At 41.5% G+C, this 25972-nt stretch overlaps 1 protein-coding gene across 1 annotated transcript in view; it reads right to left on the bottom strand.

The window, feature by feature from the left end:
• Positions 1 to 1848: 1848 nt before the first annotated feature.
• The window catches only part of LOC132820845 (interleukin-10 receptor subunit beta-like), a 60282-nt gene continuing 36158 nt past the window's right edge, over positions 1849 to 25972 (bottom strand). Inside the window, exons 4-9 of the mRNA XM_060833193.1 lie at positions 23833 to 23944; positions 20893 to 21080; positions 19254 to 19417; positions 17213 to 17360; positions 12476 to 12633; positions 1849 to 4101 (exon numbers count right to left, since the gene is read on the bottom strand). Coding sequence (XP_060689176.1) covers positions 3802 to 4101; positions 12476 to 12633; positions 17213 to 17360; positions 19254 to 19417; positions 20893 to 21080; positions 23833 to 23944 — 1070 coding nt within the window. The 3' untranslated portion in view covers positions 1849 to 3801. The remainder of the gene's footprint in view (positions 4102 to 12475; positions 12634 to 17212; positions 17361 to 19253; positions 19418 to 20892; positions 21081 to 23832; positions 23945 to 25972) is intronic.

Genomic DNA, 25972 nt, shown 5'->3' with positions numbered 1-25972 from the left:
GTCTCATTTCAGCCAAGGGACATGAAGCGTGTTAAAATAGCACAGAACGAAAGTTTTCTTTCTTGAATTGTTCTGACTAACTTGAGTAGCACATGTGCCAAATTTAATATCGAAGTGAAAAGAGAATGGCTGTGGAAAGTGAAGCCAGTAAACTTGCACGCTTTGTAAATAGCATATTATGGACGATATAAAGTTTAACAGCAGTGAAATATCTCTCCAAAGAAATGTTAATTCTTTAATTGACCTAACTATAAACACAATAGTCAAAATATTCTATTGTTTTATACTACAATGTAGGCAACCAAGAATTTATGCTGAAAATGTGTTGCTGGTCAAAGCACAGCAGGCCAGGCAGCATCTCAGGAATAGAGAATTCGACGTTTCGAGCATAAGCCCTTCATCAGGAATGAGAGAGTAGCCAAGCAGGCAAAGATAAAAGGTAGGGAGGAGGGACTTGGGGGAGGGGCGATGGAGGTGGGATAGGTGGAAGGAGGTCAAGGTGAGGGTGATAGGCCGGAGTGGGGTGGGGGCGGAGAGGTCAGGAAGAAGATTGCAGGTTAGGAGGGCGGTGCTGAGTTGAGGGAACCGACTGAGACAAGGTGGGGGGGAGGGGAAATGAGGAAACTGGAGAAATCTGAATTCATACCTTGTGGTTGGAGGGTTCCCAGGCGGAAGATGAGGCGCTCCTCCTCCAGCCGTCGTGTTGTTATGTTCTGCCGGTGGAGGAGTCCAAGGACCTGCATGTCCTCGGTGGAGTGGGAGGGAGAGTTAAAGTGTTGAGCCACGGGGTGGTTGGGTTGGTTGGTCCAGGCGTCCCTGAGGTGTTCTCTGAAGCGTTCCTCAAGTAAGCGGCCTGTCTCATCAATATAGAGGAGGCCACATCGGATGCAGCGGATGCAATAAATTAATGTGTGTGGAGGTACAGGTGAACTTGTGGCGGATATGGAAGGATCCCTTGGGGCCTTGGAGGGAAGTGAGTGTGGAGGTGTGGGCGCAAGTTTTACATTTCCTGCGGTTGCAGGGGAAGGTGCTGGGGGTGGAGGTTGGGTTGGTGGGGGGTTCCTGAAACTCAGCACCGCCCTCCTAACCTGCAATCTTCTTCCTGAAATCAGATCCACACCCCCCACCAACCCAACCTCCAACCCCGGCACCTTCCCCTGCAACCGCAGGAAATGTAAAACTTGCGCCCACACCTTCACACTCACTTCCCTCCAAGGCCCCAAGGGATCCTTCCATATCCGCCACAAGTTCACCTGTACCTCCACACACATCATCTATTGCATCCGCTGCACCCGATGTGGCCTCCTCTATATTGGTGAGACAGGCCGCTTACTTGTGGAATGCTTCAGAGAACACCTCAGGGATGCCCGGACCAACCAACCCAACCACCCCGTGGCTCAACACTAACTCTCCCTCCCACTCCACCGAGGACATGCAGGTCCTTGGACTCCTCCACCGGCAGAACATAACAACACGACGGCTGGAGGAGGAGCGCCTCATCTTCCACCTGGGAACCCTCCAACCACAAGGTATGAATTCAAATTCCTCCAGTTTCCTCATTTCCCCTCCCCCCACCTTGTCTCAGTCGGTTCCCTCAACTCAGCACCGCCCTCCTAACCTGCAATCTTCTTCCTGACCTCTCCGCCCCCACCCCACTCCGGCCTATCACCCTCACCTTGACCTCCTTCCACCTATCCCACCTCCATCGCCCCTCCCCCAAGTCCCTCCTCCCTACCTTTTATCTTAGCCTGCTTGGCTACTCTCTCTCATTCCTGATGAAGGGCTTATGCTCGAAACGTCGAATTCTCTATTCCTGAGATGCTGCCTGGCCTGCTGTGCTTTGACCAGCAACACATTTTCAGCTGTGATCTCCAGCATCTGCAGACCTCATTTTTTAACCAAGAATTTATGTCAATTTTATAAAGTTATTTCATTAAATCAGGGATGTGCGTGTTACCAATATATCCTGTTGCTAATATCTGGGAGGACTATACAGTCAAAATAGGAGGGCAGTTATGGGTTAACCACATTGTTACAGGTTTTGTTTCACATACAGATTAGATTATAGAGCAAATTTTCCTCCCTAAAGGACAAAAATCTGATTGGTTTTACAACACGCACTATTTACCATTACTGAGACTGGTTTCCTTATTCTAAGTCTCCTCATCAACAAAATTTAATTCCTAGATGCCATTTGAACACACCCCTTCAGACTGCTAGTTCAGTAGCATGACCGCTATACCTTTCCTTAATGGCAATGCTGTGCAATATCTGTGGTTAAGGACACTTGTTCTTTGTGTAGGGCAAATGCATATTGCCAACCCACAACAGCAGGGTTATTACTAAGTGGAGATCTGGTTCCTAGCTCCACATAAACAGGAGATCAGATGAAGTCATTCATGTTTTATCTGGCTTACTACATCTGTTACCCATATACCAACATTGGTAGAAGGCTGGGAGGTCTCGTTTAAGCCATCGATCCAGAACATGCAAAGACTATCATTGAAAGGGAGAACCAAAAAAAAAAGCATATTTCACAGGGTCTGTTCACTGAGATAAACAAACCTTGGACTTGACAACATCTTGAATCTCTCAACCTTTCAATCCATGTTGTACTTTTTGCTTTATTTAACCATGGGATGTGGGTGTTATTGGCTGGGCCATCATTTATCACCCATCCATAGTTGCCCTTGAGAAGGTAACGGTGAGCTGCCTTTGTGAACTGCTGCAGTCCACTTGGTGCAGGTACACGCACAATGCTGTCACTGACAATAAAACAACTTGGTGGAAATTGTTTCAGGAGGTGTCCTGTTCAGACAGTGCCTTGGAGAGATGTGGAAAGGTGGAGTCAGGGTTTGTGGAAGTGGTAAATGATCTGCCATTATGAAAATGGAAGGCAAATGGGTTTCCCCACTTTTCTGTTCGTGGCCAATTAAGTGGCTCCTCCAGTCAGGCCTGCCGCCACATGAAGACCCCAAGCAGGGGGCCAGCACCACCACCACCCATAGCGGTTAGAGCTGGTACTGTATCTGGAGAATAAGGCCAGCAACCTTGAAGGCAGGTCTTATTTGACAGGTCGGAGTGGTGTGTGTGTGTGTGTGTGTGTGTGTGTGTGTGTGTGTGTGTAAGGCTAGGGCCATGTAGGGTTGAAAATGTGTTGCTGGTTAAAGCACAGCAGGTTAGGCAGCATCCAAGGAATAGGAAATTCGACGTTTCGGGCGTAAGCCCTTCTTTGCCGGGTGGAAGAGAAGTTTGTTGAGGGCATACAATGTTGGGAAGTGCCATTGACACTTGCCGGCCCCTTCATGGCCCAAAGCGAGCCCTAGAATGCAACACTCTCACATTGCCTTCACCCCACATCAGGGTGGGCCAGGATTTCATCTGCTGCTGGCTTAATAGGGAAGGCATTATCACTTTAACCACCTCTTTTTACCAGTTCTATTAAAAAGAATAACTTGGAGGGCAACCTTCTGTTAAGCATGGCCATAAGTTAAGAAAGATTTTGCACAAATATTTCAATTTTCCAATTTGAGTTTTCAAATTAGATTATGGCTTGGCTATTTAGTTCCCTCAGCAGTCCTATGAATTAAAATGTTAATACCTGGAAGCTATTTATGCTTTCTCATTAGCTCCCAAATGTCTGTTGTTCAGTACTGAAAATAATGTTGATCACAGAGATTCTCAGTTCCATTTCCCTTTGTGAGTGTGTCAGTCCTTAGCATATCACAAAGTCAATTTCAGGAGGCCGAGGGAACCTAATGTTAGTCTGCTAAATCCGTATCGTCTTTGAATTGCAATGGTTTAGGTGTTTCTTCTCAAACTCTGTGGAGTTTTATGGGCAGAATTTTCCGTACTATTGGAATAATGTCCAGAATCTACACTTGATTGACTGCTTTGCACATCATCTTCTTCATTAAGTATTTTCCCACCGGATATGGTTTCATTCTTGTTTGACTTTGAACCATCAGTTTTAGTCGAATTTGGTAATATCGAAGGAATTTCAGACTGTGAGACAATGGAGAGTTTGTCCCAGTGCTCTTCACGCAGGTCTTCCTTAGTCAGTGTTCCAAGCATCGGTTGTTGGGATGGCTCAGTCAAGTACTGAAAAATTAAGAACATACTACTATTATTATTAGTTTGGATAGGTCTATTGATCATTTTAACCACAAGTGCTAAATTAGCACGATTTGGAGTCTTGTCAAATTCAATGACAGATCCCACAAGTTCCCTCCCTAAAGATTTTGTTATTTTGTGCTGACGTGCCAATCAGCTCAAGCACCTATAATTTGTAATTTTATCCCCCCTCATCCACACATTCCTCATCCCCTAAGTCTACTGCCATGATTCAAGAGCAAACTGCAGTCTGATACTGAAAGCTTCAGAAGAACATTACAATTGAGCAGACAAAGGAAGCACATGGTGAGGACAGTGCAGGAGGGAGAGGGAGAGGGAGAGGGCGAGAGAGGGGAGAGGGCGAGAGAGGGAGAGGGGAGAGGGGAGAGGGCGAGAGGGGAGAGGGAGAGGGAGAGGGAACCTGCACAATTACCGCCTTTGCTATTTGAATTCGTGTATCGCTGGACATCAGAGTGCATCTGGGAAAATGAACAAACAGTGAAATTCACAACTAATCTTGGAGGAACTGTTGGGTGAAGTTCACAGCACAGAATCAGATAAGTTAATTGTTGTTTTAAGTCTGTCCAAGAGAAAGGTTGCAGTAGTGGGTACAGAGAGTTAGGCAGAAATTTAAAAAGGAGGTCCTCAAGAGTAGTAATATCTGGATTACTCCCAGTGCTACGAGCTAGTGAGGGCAGGAATAGGTAGACAATAGACAATAGGTGCAGGAGTAGGCCATTCTGCCCTTCGAGCCTGCACCACCATTGAATATGATCATGGCTGGTCATCCTTAATCAGTATCCTGTTCCTGCCTTATCTCCATAACCCTTGATTCCACTAACCTTGACAGCTCCATCCAACTCTTTCTTAAATGAATTCAGAGACTGGGCCTCCAATGCCCTCTGGGGCAGAGCATTCCACACAGCCACCACTCTCTGGGTGAAGAAGTTTCTCCTCATCTCTGTCCTAAATGGTCTACCCCATATTTTTAAGCTGTGTCCTCTGGTTCGGCACTCATCCATCAGTGGAAACATGTTTCCTGCCTCCAGAATATCCAATCCTTTAATAATCTTTGATGTCTCAATCAGATCCCCTCTCAGTCTTCTAAACTCAAGGGTATACAAAGCCCAGTCGCTCCAGTCTTTCAGCATATGATAGTCCCGCCATTCCAGGAAATGACCTCGTGAACCTACGCTACACTCCGTCAATAGCCAGAATGTCTTTCCTCAAATTTGGAGACCAGAACTGCACACAGTACTCCAGGTGTGATCTCACCAGGGCCCTGTACAGCTGCAGAAGAACCTCTTTGCTTCTATACTCAATTCCTCTTGTTATGAAGGCCAGCATGCTATTAGCCTTCTTCACTACCTGCTGTACCTGCATACTTACCTTCATTGACTGGTGTTCACGAACACCCAGATCCCTTTGTACTGCCCCTTTACCTCCCTTGATTCCATTTAGGTAGTAATCTGCCTTCCTGTTCTTGCCACCAAAGTGGATAACCATACGTTTATCCACATTAAACTGCATCTGTCATGCATCTGACCACTCACCTAACCTGTCCAGGTCACCCTGTAATCTCCTAACATTTCACCGTGCCACCCAGCTTAGTATCATTAGCAAATTTGCTAATGTTATTACTAATACCATCTTCTATATCATCAATAGAGCAGATGAATGCATGGCTGAGGAGCTGGTGTATGGGAGAAGGATTCACATTTTTGTATCATTGGAATCTCTTTTGGGGTAGAAGTGACCTGTACAAGAAGGATGGATTGCACTAAATTGGGACTAATATACTGGCAGGGAAATTTGCTAGAACTGCTTGGGAAGATTTAAACTAGTAAGGTGGGGGTGGGGTGGGGGGTTGGGGGGGAAGGGGGTAGGTGCGGAGGAACCCAGGGAGATAGTGAGGAAAGAGTTCGATCTGAGACAGGTACAGCTGAGAACAGAAGTGAGTCAAACAGTCAGGGCAGGCAGGGACAAGGTAGGACTAATAAATTAAACAGCATTTATTTCAATGCAAGGGGCCTAACAGGGAAGGCAAATAAACTCAGGGCACGGTGAGGAACATGGGACTGGGATATCATAGCAATTACAGAAACATGGCTCAGGGATGGGCAGGACTGGCAGCTTAATGTTCCAGGATACAAATGCTACAGGAAGGATAGAAAGGGAGGCAAGAGAGAAGGGGGAGTGGCATTTTTGATAAGGGATAGCATTACAGCTGTGCTGAGGGAGGATATTCCTGGAAATACATCTAGGGAAGTTATTTGGATGGAACTGAGAAACAACAAAGGGATGATCACCTTATTGGGATTGTATTATAGACCACCCAATAGTCAAGAGGGAAACTGAGAAACAAACTTGTCAGGAGATCTCAGCTATCTGCAAGAATAATAGGGTAGTTATTGAAGGGGATTTTAACTTTCTAAACATCGACTGGGACTGCCATAGTATTAAAGGTTCAGATGGAGAGGAATTTCTTAATGTGTACAAGACAATTTTCTGATTCAGTATATGAATGTACCTTCTAGAGAAGGTGCAAAACTTGACCTACTTTTGGGAAATAAGGCAGGGCAGGTGACTGAGGTGTCAGTGGGGGAGCACTTTGGGGCCAGCGATCATAATTCTATTCGTTTTAAAATAGTGATGGAAAAGGATAGACCAGATTTAAAAGTTGAAGTTCTAAATTGGAGAAAGGCCAATTTTGACAGTATTACGCAAGAACGTTTGAAAGCTGATTGGAGGCAGATGTTTGCAGGTAAAGGGACGGCTGGAAAATGGGAAGCCTTCAGAAAAGAGATAACAAGAATCCAGAAAAAGTATATTCCTGTCAGGGTGAAAGGGAAGGCTGGTAGGTATAGGGAATGCTGGACGACTAAAGAAATCGAGGGTTTGGTTAAGAAAAAGAAGGAAGCATATGTCAGGTATAGACAGGATAGATCGAGTGAATCCTTAGAAGAGTATAAAGGAAGTAGGAGTATACTTAACAGAGAAATCAGGAGGGCAAAAAGGGGACATGGGATAGCTTTGGCAAATGGAATTATGGAGAATCCAAATGACAAAAGGGTAACTAAGGAGAGAATAGGGCCCTTCAAAGATCAGCAAGGCAGCCTTTGTGTTGAGCCACAGAAAATGGGGGAGATACTAAATGAATATTTTGCATTAGTATTTACTGTGGAAAAGGATATGGAAGATATAGACTGTAGGGAAATAGATGGTGACATCTTGCAAAATGTCCATATTACCGAAGAAGTGGAGTTTGCACGTTCTCCCCGTGTCTGCGTGGGTTTCCTCCGGGTGCTCCGGTTTCCTCCCACAGTCCAAAGATGTGCGGGTCAGGTGAATTGGCCATGCTAAATTGCCCATAGTGTTAGGTAAGGGGTAAATGTAGGGGTATGGGTGGGTTGCGCTTCGGCGGGTCGGTGTGGACTTGTTGGGCCGAAGGGCCTGTTTCCACACTGTAAGTAATCTAATCTAAAAAAAGTAGTGCTGGATGTCTTAAAACGGTTAAAAGTGGATAAATCCCCAGGACCTGATCAGGTGTACCCTAGAGCTCTGTGGGAAGCTAGAGAAGTGATTGCTGGGCCTCTTGCTGAGATATTTTTATCATTGATAGTCACAGGTGAGGTGCTGGAGGACTGGAGGTTGACAATCGTGGTGCCACTGTTAAAGAAGGGTGGTAAGGACAATTCAGGGAACTATAAACCGGGGAGCCTGACCTCGGTGGTGGGCAAGTTGTTGGAGGGAATCCTGAGGGACAGGATATACATGTATTTGGAAAGGCAAGGACTGATTCGGGATAGTCAACATGGCTTTGTGCGTGGGAAATCATGTCTCACAAACTGGTTGAGTTTTTTGAAGAAGCAACAAAGAAGATTGATGAGGGCAGAGCAGTAGATGTGATCTATATGGATTTCAGTAAGGCGTTCGACAAGGTCCCCTATGGGAGACTGATTAGCAAGGTTAGATCTCATGGAATACAGGGAGAACTAGCCATTTGGATACAGAACTGGCTCAAAGCTGGTGGTGGAGGATTGTTTTTCAGACTGGAGGCTTGTGACCAGTGGAGTGCCACAAGAGACCTTGGAGTGCAGGTTTATAGCTCCTGGAAAGTGGAATCGCAGGTAGCTAGGATAGTGAAGAAGGTGTTTGGTATGCTTTCCTTTATTCGACAGGAGTTGGGAGGTCATGTTGTGGCTATACAGGACATTGATTAGGCTACTGTTGGAATATTGCATGCAATTCTGGTCTCCTTCCTATTGGAAAGTTGTTGTGAAACTTGAAAGGATTCAGAAAAGATTGACAAGGATGTTGCCAGGATTGGAGGATCTGAGCTACAGGGAGAGGTTGAACAGGCTGGGGCTGTTTTCTCTGGAGTGTTGGAGGCTGAGGGGTGACCTTAAAGAGGTTTACAAAATTATGAGGGGCATGGATAGGAAAAATAGACAAAGTCTTTTCCCTGGAGTCAGGGAGTCCAGAACTAGAGGGCATAGGTTTAGGGTGAGACGGGAAAGATATAAAAAGACCTAAGGGGCAACATTTTCACAAAGAGGGCGTTAGTGTATGGAATGAGCTGCCAGAGGATGTGGTGGAGGCTGGTACAATTGCAACATTTAAGAGGCATTTGGATGTATATATGAAAAGGAAGGGTTTGGAGGGATATGAGCCGGGTGCTGGCAGGTGGGACTAGATTGGGTTGGGATATCTGGTCAGCATAGACGGGTTGGACCAAAGGGTCTGTAACCATGCTGTACATCTCTATGACTAATTCAAAGATTACTGACCATAAAGATAGCTATTTACTCCATCCAGAACCTGTCACCAGGAGATCTATTACAGTTAAGTAGTAGAATTAAAAACTTGTCTGTATAGAGGGCTGATAGGAGAAGACAACAAGCCAACCAAGGCGATGTTAGACAACCAAAATCACCTGGGGAGGCAACGGCCTAGTGGTATTATTACTAGAGTATTAATTCAGAAGCTCGGCTAATGTTCTGGGGACACAAGTTCAAATCGCACCCTGGCAGATGGTGATTTGAATTCAATTTTTAAAAAATCAGGAATTAAGGTTTTAGTGATGACCATGAAGCCATTATAGAAAAATTCCATCTGGTTTGCCAATGTCATTTAGGGAAGGAAATCTGTCATCCTTACCCTGGTCTGGCCTACTTGTGATTCTTGACCCTGAGTAAAATGGTTGATGCTGGACTGCCCTCTGGGTCATTAGCAGTGGGCAATCAATGCTGGCCTAGCCAGAACCACCCTCATCCCATGAGTGAATAAAGAAAAAAAAAAATGGCGTGGTCAAAAAGGCCATTTCGAGATGCATCTTAACGAAGGAAAATAAAGTGGAGAATTTCTGCAAGAAAATTCCTGATCTTAAGGCCTAGGCAGCTGAAAGCCCAATTATCAATAGGTGAAACAATTAAATGATGGGACACTGAAGAGGATGAAACTAAAGAAGTTGAGATAATTCAGAGAATTTTTGTGTTGGAGGGGATTACAGAATTAGGGAGGGGCCAGCATGGACAGCCTTGAAACAAGGGCAAGAATTTAAAATCAAGATACTGTTTAATCAAGAGCCAGAAAACATCAGCACAGGAGGCATGGGTGAATGGGATTTGGTGCAAGTTAGGGCAAGGACAGCAGAATGTTTGATAATCTCAAATTTACAAAGGGGAGAATATTGGAGGCTGGTCAGGAATGCAATCTGAAGGTACTCAATATTTGACACATGGAAAATTCAAGGTTGCAACAGTATCATCAATGCAAGCTGAAGAGCTGATGCTGTTGAAAGCAAGTAATTCAAATCCATTACCATGGTATGGCACATTCATAATTGTAAGGTGGGTACATGGGAGCTTGATCACACATTTGACAGTGATGTTATCATGTATTGAAATTTACCATCAACTTCCTCAATGTTGTACTTTTCTGATCAGTCCCCAATTCTGTAATCTTTACATAAAACGATTATTTGTAAACCCAATTCAAAAACTGACAACATTATAATAACCTCCCATGAGGAGGTTGAACAGTTCATCAACTTCACCAACACATTCTATCCTGACCCTAAATTCACCTGGATTTTCTCTGACACCTTTCTCCCCTTCCTGAACCTTCCCATCTCCAACAACACTGACATTTTCTACAAACCCATCGACTCCCACAGCTACCTTGATCCCAACTCCTCCCACCATGCCTCCTGCAAAAATACTATCCCTTATTCCAATTTCCTCCACCTCTGCCGCATCTGCTCCCAGGACGACCAATTCCACCACAGAACATAACAGAAGAATGGCACCAATGTGGATTTTACCAGTTTCTCATTTCCCCTCCCCCCACCTTATCCCAGTTCCACCCTTCCAGCTCAGCAATGCCCTTATGACCTGTCCATCTTCCTTCCCATCTACTCCACCCTCTTCTCCGACCTATCACCCTTACCCCCAACCTATTGCACTCAGTTACCTTCCCCCTAGCCCCACAACCCCTTCCATTTATCTCTCCACCCCCGAGGTTCCCACCTCATTCCTGATGAAGGGCCTTTGCCCAAAATGTTGATTTTCCTGCTCCTTGGATGTTTCCTGACCTTCTATGCATTTCCAACACCACACTCTCGACTCTGATCTCCAGCATCTGCAGTCCTCACTTTCGCCTAACACTATAACAGCGTCAATCTCTAAGTATGTGATTTCAATGTCTGGATCACTGGCTACAAATTAATATTGCTAAACAAGCAGCCAAAAGTGTTGAAGTATAAGATAAATGTGGAGTTGTTTAAAGATATTCTGGTTTATGAATAAATAACATTGTCTGCTAATTGTAATCATCACAGGAGCTTTTTCAATTAAGGGCCTTGCTTTCAACATATAATGGGCTGAAAATGTGTTGCTGGAAAAGCACAGCAGGTCAGGCAGCATCCAAGGAACAGGAGATTCGACGTTTCGGGCATTCCTGAAGAAGGGCTTATACCCGAAACGTCAAATCTCCTGCTCTTTGGATGCTGCCTGACCTGCTGTGCTTTTCCAGCAACACATTTTCAGCTCTGGTCTCCAGCATCTGCAGACCTCACTTTCTCCTGTCAACATATAATGCCACACAAAAGAAATCAGTCAAAAATATTACTGTTTATCAACTGAAGAGGAGAATTTACAGATTGTTCTAAATGACAGAAAGTGAAACCTAATTCCCCGCTAATTTTTCTCCTTTTCTTTAGATCACCCTGAGACACAATGTCATTCCTTATCTAAGTTAATTGGGAGTTAACAGGTGTGCAAGGCTGGGTTGAGGTGATGCTCCAATTTTTTTGTTTTCTTGTCAGTAATGCGTGGCTGGCCCTAAAGGCTGACTAAGATCATGGCTAAGATCATGCATTTCCTGTCACAGAAATTTTGGGGACTTCTCTGTCTGATGTAAAGTTTGTGATTTATACATATGTTACCATTATTTGTTTTAGAGCTTGGATTTTGAACTCATGGCATGTGGGATTTGGTCTATGTGTATGAGGTGGTTTAATGATTAATTTGTCAGTATTTCTGGAGCCATGTTTTCTTAAGAGACCCTGGGGGTAATATTAAGGATTTGTTTGCATTGGCTGAATTTTCTGAGCAACCAGAGTAATCATAGAGGAGAATTGGCTTGCTTTCTGTGAAAAGGATCAGAATTTTTTATTTGCTTACAAGGGAAAAAACCCATAGCTATTGAAAAAGCTGTTGTTTTTCAGTTCGTAGAGATCCTGCTTTAAGTTAGATATTTGAGACAGTTTCTCTTGAAGAAAGGAAGTAGTTTAAAACTGTTAAGAAGTAGCTTGCCTCAGTGTACAGACTTTAGTTTGAAAGTTCTAGATCAGAAGTATTTGGTTAAAACCCTAGATGACTTATTCAAGGTATAGGAAGTCTCAGCTTAGTTGTATGAATAATTAGGAAATAGTCTTGAGAGTTTGGTAGCCTATGTTAAGTTGAACTTATAGATACGGTACAGAATGAACTTCTTTCGTGGTTGAGCACTGTAACATGATGGAATTGCATTTTTACTATGTATCAAAATCTTTCAAATTCTGTTAAATTTTAATAGCTTTAATAATTCTGCTTTATCTTCCCTTTTTTGCATAATAAACTTGCTACCTGTTGTGAAAACCAAAAATGTGCACCCCATATTTCCATGGAAGACCAGTTCCTTAAATAAAAATAAACAAATTATGATCCATCATGCCGGTTTTTTTAGTCTAGGATCTGACTTGTTCAGTAATAAAATCAGCTGGGATCATTACATCTGAACACTATGTGGAAAACAGTAGTCAATAAAGCATTCTCAATGTACTAAAATAAAATAAAAACAGATAAAAAAGTAGTCATACCTCTCTTATGTGTACTGGGAGACTGTAGGAAGGATACATTAAATATTTAATGGCTTTGCGAGCATAGATCACAAAGAAGAAACAGCCCAATGTTACCACCAAAACAGCAAGCAATGTCACAAAAAGGATCTGTGCCATTGCCAAAGCTCTTCTCTTAGCTGCAGACAAAAGAAAAACATGCTTTGTTGTATGTAGATGAGTAAAAGAAGAAATCAACACTGCTAATACTGCAACATGCCAACTACAGCTGAGCTGCCAACCGTATCTTGGACTCCCTGTAGTTTGGGTTGTGACCTCAGACAGTGAAACGAGGTCAGGATTCTCTCAGTATTGGTCCCATTTCCAAAACAGACCATAGCTATTATCCTCAAGTTGTTGTATCTTCTTTGTAATTGGATACATCACTAGTTCAGTGTACAGCTCAGGGGTTCAATGCAGATCAAATAATTGAGTGTTGGGTCTGTGCAAAAATGCAGGAGCTAGGGATTTAGCCATTGCTAGAGATACAGTGACTACATCAGGAGAGACAGGGATGGAACTGCATAAGGGGAGAAAGAAGGAGAGGATGGATAACACTATCCAATACTGCAAAGAAGTCAAATAGGTCGAAGTGTATTAAATCATTACAGTCACAATCCCAAAGAATACCGTTGGTGACTTTCATTAAAACAATCTCACTGTGGTGGGTAGGGTGAAAACTAGGAATAAAGAGCGAGTGGAGATAAATGCAGGGCTGGTGTAGGAGAGAGGGCTTCAGATTTGTGGATCATTGGGATACCTTCTGGGGTAAGTAGGACCTGTACAAGAAAAGTAGGTTGCGCCTGAATTGGAGGGGCATCAATATCCTGGGTGGGAGGTTTACTAGAGCTCTTTGGGAGGATTTAAACTAAATTGGCAGGAGGGTGGGAACCTGAGCTATGGGTCAGATGATGGAGTAGGTAGTGAACAGTCAGATACAGCATGCAGAGTGTCTGTGAGGAAGGATAGGCACTTGATAGGGCAAAGGTGCAGTCAGTGTAATGGGTTTATTTTAATGCAAGATGTATCAAGAATGAGGGTGATGAACTCAGAGCATGGTTCAGTACTTGGAACTATGATGTTGTGGCCATTATGGAGACTTGGATATCACAGCAATGGTTGTTGGATGTTCCAGGATTTAGATGTTTCAAAAGGAATGGGGGAAGAGGTAAAAGAGGTGAGGAGTGGCATTGCTAATCACAGCTGTAGAAAAGGAGATCATTGAGGAGGGTTTGTCGACAGAGTCAGTATAGGTGGAAGTCAAAAACTGTAAAGAGCAGCCACTTTAATGGAAGGTTTCTATAGGCCCCCCAATAGCAACAGAAACAGGAAGGAGTGGTTTGGGATGCAGATTTTGTAAAGGTGCAGAAGTAACAGGGTTGTTGTCATGGGTAATGTTAACTTCCCTAATATTGACTGGAACCTACTTAGTTCTAATAGTTTGGATGGACCAGTTTTTGTCAGGTGTGTCCAGGAAGGGTTCTTGACACAATATGTAGATGGGCCAACTAGACAGGAGGCCATATTGGATATGGTGCTTGTCAATGAACATGCCAGGTGCCAGATCTCTCAGTGGGAGAGCACTTCGGTGATAGTGATAAAAAATTCCATGATCTTTACTATAGTCATGGAGAGGGATAGCAGCAGATGATATGGGAAAGTGCTTAATTGGGGGAGGGTGAATTACAATGCTATTAGGCAGGAATTGGTACGTCTAAATTAGGAACAGATGTTCTCAGGGAAATACACAACAGAAATGTAGAAGTTGTTTAGGCAGCACTTGTTGCTAGTAATGGACAGGTTTATCCCAGGGAGGCAAGGAAGGGATGATAGGTTAAAGTGATAAGGGATGTGGAACATCTGGTTACAAGATAGCCTGAAAGGAACTAAAGAATGGAATTGGGAGAGCTAGAAGGAGGAATGAGAAAGCTCTAGTGGGTAGGATTAAGGCAAACTCGAAGGCATTTTACACTTACGTGAGAAACAAGAGGATGGCCAGGGTGAGGGTAGGGCCGATCAGGTGTGGTGGAAGGAACTTGTACCCAGAGTAGGAGGAGGTAGGGGAGGTCCTTGATGAATACTTTGCTTCAGTATTCACTACTGAGAGGGACCTTGATGTTTCTGAGGACATCATGAAACAGACTGATATGCTTGAACAGGTTAATGTTAGGAAGGAGGATGTGCTGAAAACTTTGTAAAACAAAGGGATAGATAAGTCCCCTTGGGCTAGACAGGATATACCCAAGGATACAACAGGAAGTGAACGAAGAGATTGCTGCACCTTTGGTGATGATCTTTGTGTTCTCACTGTTCACTGGAGTCGTGCCAGACGATGGGAGGGTGACAAACGTTATTCCCTTGTTCAAGAAAACGAATAGGGAGATTCCTGGGACTTACAGACCAGTCAGTTTTACGTCAGCAGTGGGCAAAGTATTGGAGAGGATTCCGAGAGACAGGATTTATGATTACTTGGAAAGCCACAGTTTGATTAGGGATAAATTTAAAAATCACACAACATCCAGATACAATCCAACAGATTTATATTGAAGTAGTGGTTTTCAGAGCACTCCTCCCTGATCTTGAGAATGTGGCTTAAAAGAAGTTCTGGGATTTACATAATAATGAACTGAAACCTGCAACCCATTCTGTGAGATGAAACACTTAGCAGCAATCTAGGTTTGTTCAATATATAATTTTAATTACATAACACTGTAATCTTTTGCTATAAATTCGGTGTCTGATGATCCTTGCCCACTAGTTACCTGATGAAGGAGCAGTGCTTTGATAGCTAGTGCTTCCAAATAAACTTGTTGGACTATAACCTGGTGCTGTGGAATTTTTAACTTTGCCCACTCCAGTCCAAAACTACACCTCCACATCATGATTACAGATAGTCAGCATAGCTTTATGAGGGCTGATCATGCTTCACAAAACTTATTGAATTCTTTGAGGATGTGACAAAACACGTTGATGAAGGTAGAGCAGTGGATGTGGTGTACATGGTTTTGAGCAAGGTGTTTGATAAGGTTCCCCATGGTAGGCTCATTCAGAAAGTGAGGTGGTAAGGGATACAGGGAAATCTGAGCTGTCTGGATACAGAATTGGTTGGCCCATAGAAGACAGAGAGAGTTGGTGGGTGGAAAGTATTCAGGCTGGAGTTCAGTGACCAGTGGTGTTCCGCAGGGATTGGTTCTGGGACCTCTGGTCTTGGTGATTTTTATAAATGACTTGAATGAGGAAATGGAAGGGTGAGTTAGTAGGACTGCCGATGACACAAAGGTTGCTGGAGTTGTGGATGGTGTGCAGGGCTGTTGTAAGTTGCAACGGGACATTGACAGGATGCAGAACTGGGCTGATAAGTGGCAGGCAGAGGTTAACCTGGAAAAGTGTGAAGTCATTCACTTTGGAAGGTCGAATTTGAATGCAGAATATAGGGTTAAAGGCAGAATTCTTGGCAGCGTGGTGGAACAGAGAGATCTTGGGGTCCATGTCCACAGATCCCTCAAAGTTGCCATACAGGTTAATTGGGTTGTTAAAAAGGCATATGCTGTGTTGTAAAAAATGAGGTCTGCAGATGCTGGAGATCACAGCTGCAAATGTGTTGCTGGTCAAAGCACAGCAGGCCAGGCAGCATCTCAGGAATACAGAATTCGACATTTCGAGCATAAGCCCTTCATCAGGATGAAGGGCTTATGCTCGAAACGTCGAATTCTCTATTCCTGAGATGCTGCCTGGCCTGCTGTGCTTTGACCAGCAACACATTTGCAGCTATGCTGTGTTGTATTTCATTAACAAAGTCATTGAGTTTATGTACAGCTCTATAGAGCCCTGGTTAGACCACACTTGGAATTCTGTATTCAGTTCTGGTCACCTCATTACAGGAAAGATGTAGAAGCTTAAGAGAGTATGCAGAGAAGATTTACCAGGATGCTGCCTGGACTGGAGGGCATGTCTTATGAAGAAAAGTTGAGGGAGCTAGGGCTTTTCTCATTGGAGCAAAGCAGGATGAGAGGTGACTTGATAGAAGTGTACAAGATGTTGAGAGGTATAGAGAGAAAGGATAGCCAGAGACTTTTTTCTGTGGTGGAAATGTCCATAATGGGGGGGGGGCATAATTTTAAGCTAACTGGGGAAAGGTTTAGTGGACTTGTCAGAGGTAGGTTCTTTATTCAGTGGTGGTGCAGGCAGTGGTAGTAGAGGCAGATACATTAGGGACATTTAAGCAACTCTTGGATAGGCACATGGAAGTTAGTACAATGAAGGGTATGTAGGTTGGTCTTATATTACAGTAGGATAAGAGGCTGGCACAACATCAAGGACTGAAGGGCCTGTACTGTGCTGTGCCATTCTTTGTTCTTTTATTCTAAATGATCAGTTCAATGGAGCAATGGATGAGATACGTTCAGAGTCCAAAATACATTCAAGCACTTTAAAAAAGAAAGGTAAAGTCGGTTTTGAATTGATCTTATTTGCTTTAGTATGGGGTAAAAACTGGAATGTAGGATTAAATTGGGTAGCTTTTTCAAAGTGCTGATACAGGCACATTGGGCCAAATGGACTCCTCCTGAGCTGTGAAATTCTGCAACTATGTCATTGGCATCTATTGATGAGCATGCAATACATTCCCTTGTTTCCTGAATACAGCAAGCAACAAACCTAATCATTATAAACATTAACATTACTCAAATATAATGAAGAATAAATGTAAAAAAATCTTACTATCAGCATTGACATCTTCACAAATCACAGGACTGAACTGTCCTTGTTTAGAATTCGCCTTAGAATAGGCCCGTGCTTTCAAACAGTATCTGGTCCATGGTTGGAGATTGTGCAAAACAGCTGATGCTGGAGCAGATTTGTTAACCATCTGAAAGATAACAAGCACATGCCAATTGGTTGGCAGTTTTTGTTAGCTATTAGTTTGTGGAGTGGAAAATAGTTGCTAAGTTGTTAGCTGCACCAAGCAAAACCCCAGAAAAAAGTCTGCATTGAAATAATTCCATTCAAATATTTGATGAGAGACCAGTCACAATAGAATCTGAGATCTGTAAATGAAAACATACTGAGAACTGAAAATAAGAAATGCTGATGTCCAATAACATCATCAAAATTGCTAAAGGTGATGTTGACAAAAAATCTGGAGAGTTAAAATTAAATACTGCAGATGCTGAAAATCTGAAAGAAAAATAGAAAATGATGGAGAAACTCAGCAAGTCTGGCAGCATCTATGGAGAGAGAGAAAGAGAGTACAGAGGGACCTCAAACATCTGAATGACACGAGTAGGGAGTATTTCGTTCAAATGATCCAATGTTTGGAAAATTGAATACCGGCTAACACAGTTTAGCTAAGCATCTGGACCTTGCGATCTTGTCCGGATAATCTGAAATTCGGATCATCGAATGTCGGAAAATCGAGGATCCTCTGTAAACATTTTCAGCCCAATATAACTCTTTCTCACAACAGTCCTTTCAGAGATATTGGAAGATATAACTGAAAGAAATATTTAGTCACAATGTATTGCCTTGCATTCATCAGGATGTTTCACAAGAATACCAATTCAAGGCGAAAACCAATATTTATGCTGCATGAACGGAATGTTGATTGGATGGCAAACGGACTGATTTGTGGAAGCATTGGGGAGAATGCACCCATTTATACTTTATTGAGTGTCCTTTTAAAATGCAAACAATTTATATTCATTGAGTCCTCCCTATTTACCTCACTAGTTACACATTGAAAAATCTCTTGGCAGATCTGTCAATCACAGTTTCTCTTTCAAAAAACCATGTTGACTCTACTTAATCGCATTGTGATTATTTTTAGTGCCTGGTTACTTAATAATTCCAACTTGCTCCTTACTGTTTATGTCAGGATAACAAGCCCAAATTTTCCTGTTTCTTCTTTCTGTTCTGTGGGATTACATTTGACACCTTCAAATCTGTAGAAACAATTCTAGAGATTAGAGAAGCCTGGAAGATGAACCCAATGCATCCATTAGCCCTGTACTTACCTTTAGAAATCCTAGACCCATGGAATGTTTTGTTTACCTTTAGTCACATTAATTCCTCCAGTACAGTTTCTCTAAGTTCTCCAGTACAATTATTCTAAGTTCCTCAGGCCCTTGGTTCCTCTTTCAGTATCTTTGTATCTTCAAATGTGAAGTCAGATACTAATATTTGTTTGACATTGCTATGGTTTCCTTATTCCCCAACATAATTTCTCTTTTCTTTTAAAGAGCTTAATTTTTACTTTTGCTATTCTTTTCCACTTTAGATTCTTGCAGAAGATCATATTTAACTTTCTTTCTAGTTTACTCTCAAGTTCTGCTTTTTCTCTTTTTCTTGATCATCCTTTGCTGATTTCTAAAACCTCCCAGTTCTCAGGCTTACTGCTCTTCCTGACAACATCGGACACATCTTAAGCCAACTTCTTTGGCGAACTATGGTTGGACCACTTTTCTCATTAAATTTTTATTCCTCATGGAAATGCATGCTAACTGAGAATTGTGAATTATTTCTCTAAACATGCACCATTGCTTTTAATTTCCCTAAGTAGTCTCAGCATTCTAGACCCTTACATGTACATAACTGTCTTTGTTTAAATTAAGAACTTAGTTCTGGATAAAACACATGAAGGAGAAAGCACAAGAATATATTGAAAGGATGAAATGAAGCTACTGTGGAGCATTAAAGCTGGTATGAAAATTGTCAAGCTGAACGCTGAATTCTAATAATCAAAGAAATGCAAAAAAAAACTTACTTTTATATTTCCATCTTCATTTTCTTTCCAATAGAATATTTGGTAAGCAAAATCCTCATAATCATTGCTCAGAGGGTGTTCATTTTCAGTGAATGGCCCTTTAATATCGACATGTAGTGAACCTGCCTTGGGCAACACTTCAACTGATGGAGGCCCAAACACAGCTATAATTTAAAGACAGTGCACATTATCAGAGATCCAGTGGTTTACATTTCTACAAGATTCATAATTTATACTGTGTTAAAAACCTGATTGATTGGCAGTTGAAGGATTCTGCCTTAAAGTTTCACTGTTTTTTACTTTCTCCTTTATATTTTTCCAGTCCTATCCTGTAGATCCACTGAAGAACATAGTTTGAGGTTCTAAGGGTATAATCAGCTGTCACGTATCTAACAAAGCAGCCAAACATCATTTTTGAGGTCATAGAGTAATAGAGGTCTCCAGTTTGAAAACAGGCCTTGGCACAACTGGTCCACGCCACCCACTTTTCACAATTTAAACTGGTCTCAGTTGCCAGCATTTGGCCTATAGCTCTCCGTACCTATTCAAACTATGTACCTGTCTAAATATCTCTTAAATGACAAAATTGTACTCACTTCTACCACGACCTCCAGCAGCCTATTCCAGATATTCACTGGGTGAAAAATTGCTCCTCTGGATCTTATTACCTTTTTGTATCTCTCTCCTCTCACCTTAGACATATGCCCTCTAGTTTTAGACTCCCTACCACGGGGAAAATGTCCGCTGTCTACCTTATCTATGCCTCTCCTCAGTTTATCTCATCTTTAACCTCACTCCTCAATCTCCTATACTCCAAGGAAAAAGGTCCCAGCCTATCCGTCTTAAACAATCAGCTCTCTAAAAGTGTCAGGCATAATAGACAAAAACCAAATCAGACTACCTGCAATTAGACTAGGAATAAAAATGTTCCTCTAACTCCAGAGAATGAAATTAGTATCTCTACTCTTGTTATTGGGGTGTGGGATGGAGAGGACAGTGAATGAGGGATGCGGGGGGGCAACCAAAATTGCTACAAATCACTAAATAAGTAAATTTCTAACTAAGTAACAAACGGTTCCATCAGTCACTTCAACTTATTGTGGTTCAGTGAGTGCTGGATTCACAGCCCATTCCAGACAGACTGGGCACAAAGCCCAAGCTGACAATCTATTAAAGGAGTACTGCACCCTTTTAAGTGCCATCTTGCAGAACAGATCTACAACTGAGGTCCTTACTGTCCTTTCAGGTAGTTGTCCCTTGGTGTCCCATATAGAGAGCAGAGAGATCACCTTGGAGTTTGGTCAATATGCATGTTCTGAGCTGGATTATCAGCTTATTGTCACACTCTGCCTGTGACACCTTGCTGTGTGCAAATTGATGCCACATTTTCCAAATTACAGCAGTAATTACATTTTAAAAAAGACTTCAATAAGCTGCAAATACTTTTGGATACCCTGACAGCAAGAAATCTACCATAAGTATGCTTTTCTATTTTAAGATGTAGTGTCTGCAATTTTGTGGTTGCAATCAAATACCTATCAGAACAAGGCAGCTAATCATTTGACTATGTTCAAAAGTTTAAAAGGATGGAAGGCAAAAGTGTTCAAACAAACATCCTGAATATAAATAAATTTCTTACTGTTTTTATATGGATAAAAGGCTGGTATTTCAACCCAAGGTGATGTTGCACTTCCAAGTTCTGCTCTCACTCTTAGAAAATACTTTGCGAAGAAAGCCAAACTGTCCGACAAATCACAATCCGTTTCAGTAATACGTGTACATTTCGGTACTTCTGACCAACTTTCATTGTACAATCTTTCATAATTTCTGGAGAAAGTAAAAGTTTGAATTGTGAGGATTGACTAAAAGGTGATACCATAACAAGTTAATCAAGGTTAAGAAGGAACCTTATCTTCCGTAGAAAGCAGCTAAGTCAAGAGTGCTGTCTGGCACAAGGACATGGTGACCTGTATTTTGCTATCAGTTAAACAATTGGATAAATCAAACTAAAAAGAAACTGAATTTACCTTTTTAATATGATTTAACTGAGTTGTTTAAAAGGAAACTTACATTAAAACAAATGAAATAGCACAATAAATCATTAGATTTAACAAGTATATTAATGTTCTCAGTAATTCAATTCAATTTAAAACTTAGAAGATATTTTCTGGTGTGAATCTTTTCAATAACTATTTGCAAAATGACAGAAGCCTCCTTAATGCCTGGAAACACCAAGAATAAATTTTCTAATAGGTGGTAATTCTTAATTATTGGGCAATCTGCCCAAATTTCAGCTGGTCCCATTTCGACATTAGAAGCAGTGAACTCTCAGGAGCAGTATTCATTGGTGCGTCACAACTTCTGGATTTGTGTACCACAGTGCTTATACTACAGAAAATTTACAGGACTTCCTGGTATTCAGTAGCAGTGAATGTAGAATGCATCACAATTCTTAGAACTGTAAATTCCAGGCCTTTTAATTCATTTCAGACAAGTTCTCCTGCATGTTAATTGGTATTGTAATCTGGGATTACTGTGAGAGGTAATTATAACATGAATGCTTAACCATTTGAGCAATACTATTCCTTAAATAATGAAAAGAAACTAAGTCAGTATTTATAAACAATACAGAAATGAATTTGAGATAAATTGTGCAATAGCACCAATCATAATCAATTCAGGTCGGTCGCTACATTCTCTCTTTCCTTAACCTCAGGGAGTATCCAAACACAACATAAAAATCAAAGAAGTTCAAAGTTATTTCGCTAAGTATCACAACGTCAATCAATACTGGTCCTAAATTAAGTATTATAAAAGGAACAACTTTATTCAGTTGGTCACATGCAAAATAAGTACATATTCCTTGCCTGTTTAATATCAGAACTCCAACAGATTTTACATGATGGATCTCTCAAACAACAGGGAGCACAAACCACTTCCTCAATTACATGGGCATTCGAATACATCATTTCAATACTTTGATAAGCATTTCTAAATTTATAACCAACACAGTTCCTAGAATATTCTAATAACGTGGGGAAGTGGGTAATGGAATTTTCCATCAAAACTTAAAACCAAACTTAAACACACAATTGTCAATATATTAATAATTTAACTTTAAAAAATATCCAAAGCAATAAAACATGTCTTCAAAGAAAGATAATTAAATACAAAAGCAAAATGAAGATTGCAAGCAAAATATGGAGAAATACTTAAAAATAGAGGTGATATATAATAGATTTGTTTAATATAATGTATAATAATGTATAATACCACAGGAAATCAATAAGACTAAAAAATAGCAATGAGAATTGTAAAGCATTGAATCTGACTGGAGAAGATCACTCTACATAGCACTAAAGAAACTGAATGTAACTCTGGCTGTGGGACAGTTCCTCAACTGGCACAAGGAGCACGTAGTATAGTTGATGACCATATGAAAAATTACACACACAGAAAATGTTCTTGTGAATCACGAAGGAAATGCTGAGAATACTTGCTGCTTGGAATTTGCCCTGGCAACAGTCCAAGAAGCAGGCAACATTGAACAAAGCTAGATAATGTGATGAACTGGTCATGTAAGGTAATTATCCTGACATTTTAACTCTGTTTCTCTCCACAGAAGTTGCTTGACCTGCTGAGGAAATTCAGCAGTTCATAGTCTCAGTTCAGATTTTCAACACCTGCAGCATGTTGTTTCTCCACAATCTGCATGTAAGAGGAAGATTTGCCCATGAACTAATACTCCCCTCTGATCTTTAGCTGTGAGAGAATGGGGGGAGGCGGGTGGGAAGAGGGGACCAAGGAATCCAGTGCCTCATAAATGTCAGCCTACACAACAAGTGTGCAGTGCTGAAGGATGGCCAATTTCTGTCAGCTGAGAAAAGAGCTATCCTGTTTAATCTCACTTTCCAACTCATGGCTCTTCAAATCCAAGCATTTTGCAATTAATTGAGTCTTTCTGCCTCTACCAACCTTTGAGAGAATAAATGCAAGATCACCTCACCCACTAGGTGAAAATATTTGTTTCAACTAACTTCTAATAATTCTGTCAATTAATTTAAATATATGAGTTATTAACTTCATATTCTCAGAGAAATTATTCTTTCCTATCGCTTCATCTGGGCCCCTCTTAGTTTTATACACACAATTAAATTATCCCTTAGCCTCCTCTTGCTCCAAGGTAAATCACCCCAGCCTATCCAATCATCACTCTCAGCTAAATTTCTTAGTTCCTGACGATGTCTTTGTAAATCTCCTCTGTTGCATCATCCTACAATTCTACAATGAATCAGGGAGAAGAAATGTACCCTTCCAACTGCTATGGATGGTACTATGGTCAGATTGAGTTCTGGTTGTAGTATTGTGATCCAAGGCTATAAAATACAGATGTTTGGTCTCTCAGGTACTAAAGGGATATAGGGAGGGGACAAGAAGGAATATGTGAGTTGAAGCCCAAGATTAACCATGATTGCTGCTTCTTTGCTCTGACCACTACTGCACATTTGATATCAGTGTAAGTTTATTTGTAACAACAATAACCAAACCAAATCCTTTAAATTAAAGTCCATTCTCTTACCCTTGGTACTGGACAGAATAGGTCACTGAGCCAAGTTGGTAAACATCTGGATCCCATTTGACAACATGCTTTTTATTCAAAGAATCAACTGTCACATTTTTTGGTTCAGCCACTACAAAATTAAAAAAGACGTAGTAAGAACAAATAAGAATATTATAAGGATTTTTTAAAAGAACTCTAGGTTCGATTACATAAAGTAGCATTGTGCAAAGCAGTATAATCACTGTTTAAATAATGTCCTTGCAACTAGCAGATACATGCCTCCTAGGGTTTTTTCCAATTCTAGATGCAGCCAGCCCATTGTGAGCTCAGATTGAGAAAGCCATCATTTCATAAGAGTTTAGTGTTGCAGCACTGTTATGAAATGCAATTTCTCAGCGTTAAGGTCAAGATCATAATTCCCTTGCTTGAAGTAAACATGGGATTACCTCTGTGGGATGGTAATGTTAATTATGGGTCTGTGAGCAACTAACTTAGATACTAATGGCTTCGGTACAAAAGGAGGTCATTCGAACCATTAAGCTCATGCCAGCTCCATGCAAGAGTAATTTAGTTAGTCCCGTTTCCCCCCCGCCTGTCATTTCACCATTGCCCTGCAACTTAGTTTTCCTCAAGTATTTATCAAATTCTCATTTTAAATTCAGGAATGAATTTGCTTTCATTGACCATTCAGTTAGTGCACTCCAGATCTTAACCACCCAGATCATAAACAGGTTTTCCTTGTCTTGCCTTTGGTTGTTTTGTCAATCATCTTGAATTGGTGCTGTTTGGTGCTCAATCTTTCTGTCAATGGGAATAATCTTTCTCCTTCTCTGCACAGATTTTCATGATTTTGAATACTTCAAGTAAATCCTCTCTCAGCCAAGTCATCCCTGAATAGAACAGCACCAGGTTCTCTAATCTAGGCATCAAAGTCAAGTCTCACAAACTGGAGCCAATCTGCTGAATCTTTCTGCATTTTCTCTAAAACCAAGATTCCATCTTACACACCCTCTGTCGACCCATAAGCAAAGGAAAAGTCCTCATGAGTCAGATTTTAGCTTGATTTTACAAGGTATTAGTCTGCACCTACACCTTTCATGAACACCCTCCACCTTCCACCATCACCAGCTCAAAAAGGTCAGGTAAATCCTGACCTTCACAAGAAAAAACTTGTTGCAAGTAGCCTGAGTGAAATTGGCCACATTATCTGCGCACACACACCTATGCCTGTGAAAGCATGTAAACTTTGAAAACCTTGTGACAAAAGTGAGGGAATCTGCCATGTTAATGCTAGTGGTTGTTGCTGCTGATGGACTGTCTTTCATTTTCCAGTCTGACTGGAACTTCTGAACACCATATAGGCTAATCATTAATGACCTTAACAAGGAGAACTGACTTCTTCCTTCACTTTTAAAACAATTCTCAGCTCTTTATCTAAAGGAATAAATACTTTCAGAGGAAGCTAAACATGATCAGACAGACAGTCTCCTCATGCTTACCTAGCACCATCTATTACTGCTTCCACCTACTAAGTGGCATGATCAGTTGCTGTATATAGTAACTGATCATTTGAAAAAAAGGTGGGTTGCAGAAATTTGAAGCTAAAGTATGTAGGATGGGGAATAATGCATCTCCAGGGAACTGTAGGCCAGGCAACTTAAAATCATTGGTAGGGAAAGTAACAAAGTCCTGAATAAAAAAAGAAAATAAGAGTGACAGCTGGACCCAAATACATAATCCTTATGGATTTCAAAAGGAAGCCTTTGCTTGTCCAACCTTATTGGATCCTTTGAAAAGTTGAAAGTGAGCAGGCAAGGGTAGTGTGGTAAATGAAATTTATTTAGATTTCGAAAAGACATTTGATAAAGATGCTACGTAATAGGGTCAGAACAGGCAGGGTTAAGAGACAACTAGTAAAATGGATAGCTGGTGGCTTCAAAACAGCAAAGTGCTGGAGGGGATGTTAAAGGAGACATTAGATTAGATTAGATTCCCTACAGTGTGGAAACAGGCCCTTCGGCCCAACAAGTCCACACCGACCCGCCGAAGCGCAACCCACCCATACCCCTACATTTACCCCTTACCTAACACTACAGGCAATTTAGCATGGCCAATTCACCTAATCCGCACATCTTTGGACTGTAGGAGGAAACCAGAG

The sequence above is a fragment of the Hemiscyllium ocellatum genome, chromosome 12 (genome assembly GCF_020745735.1).
Source record: "Hemiscyllium ocellatum isolate sHemOce1 chromosome 12, sHemOce1.pat.X.cur, whole genome shotgun sequence".
In the NCBI taxonomy this organism is placed as follows: Eukaryota; Metazoa; Chordata; class Chondrichthyes; order Orectolobiformes; family Hemiscylliidae; genus Hemiscyllium; species Hemiscyllium ocellatum.
This window is presented reverse-complemented; position numbering and strand designations above follow the sequence as displayed.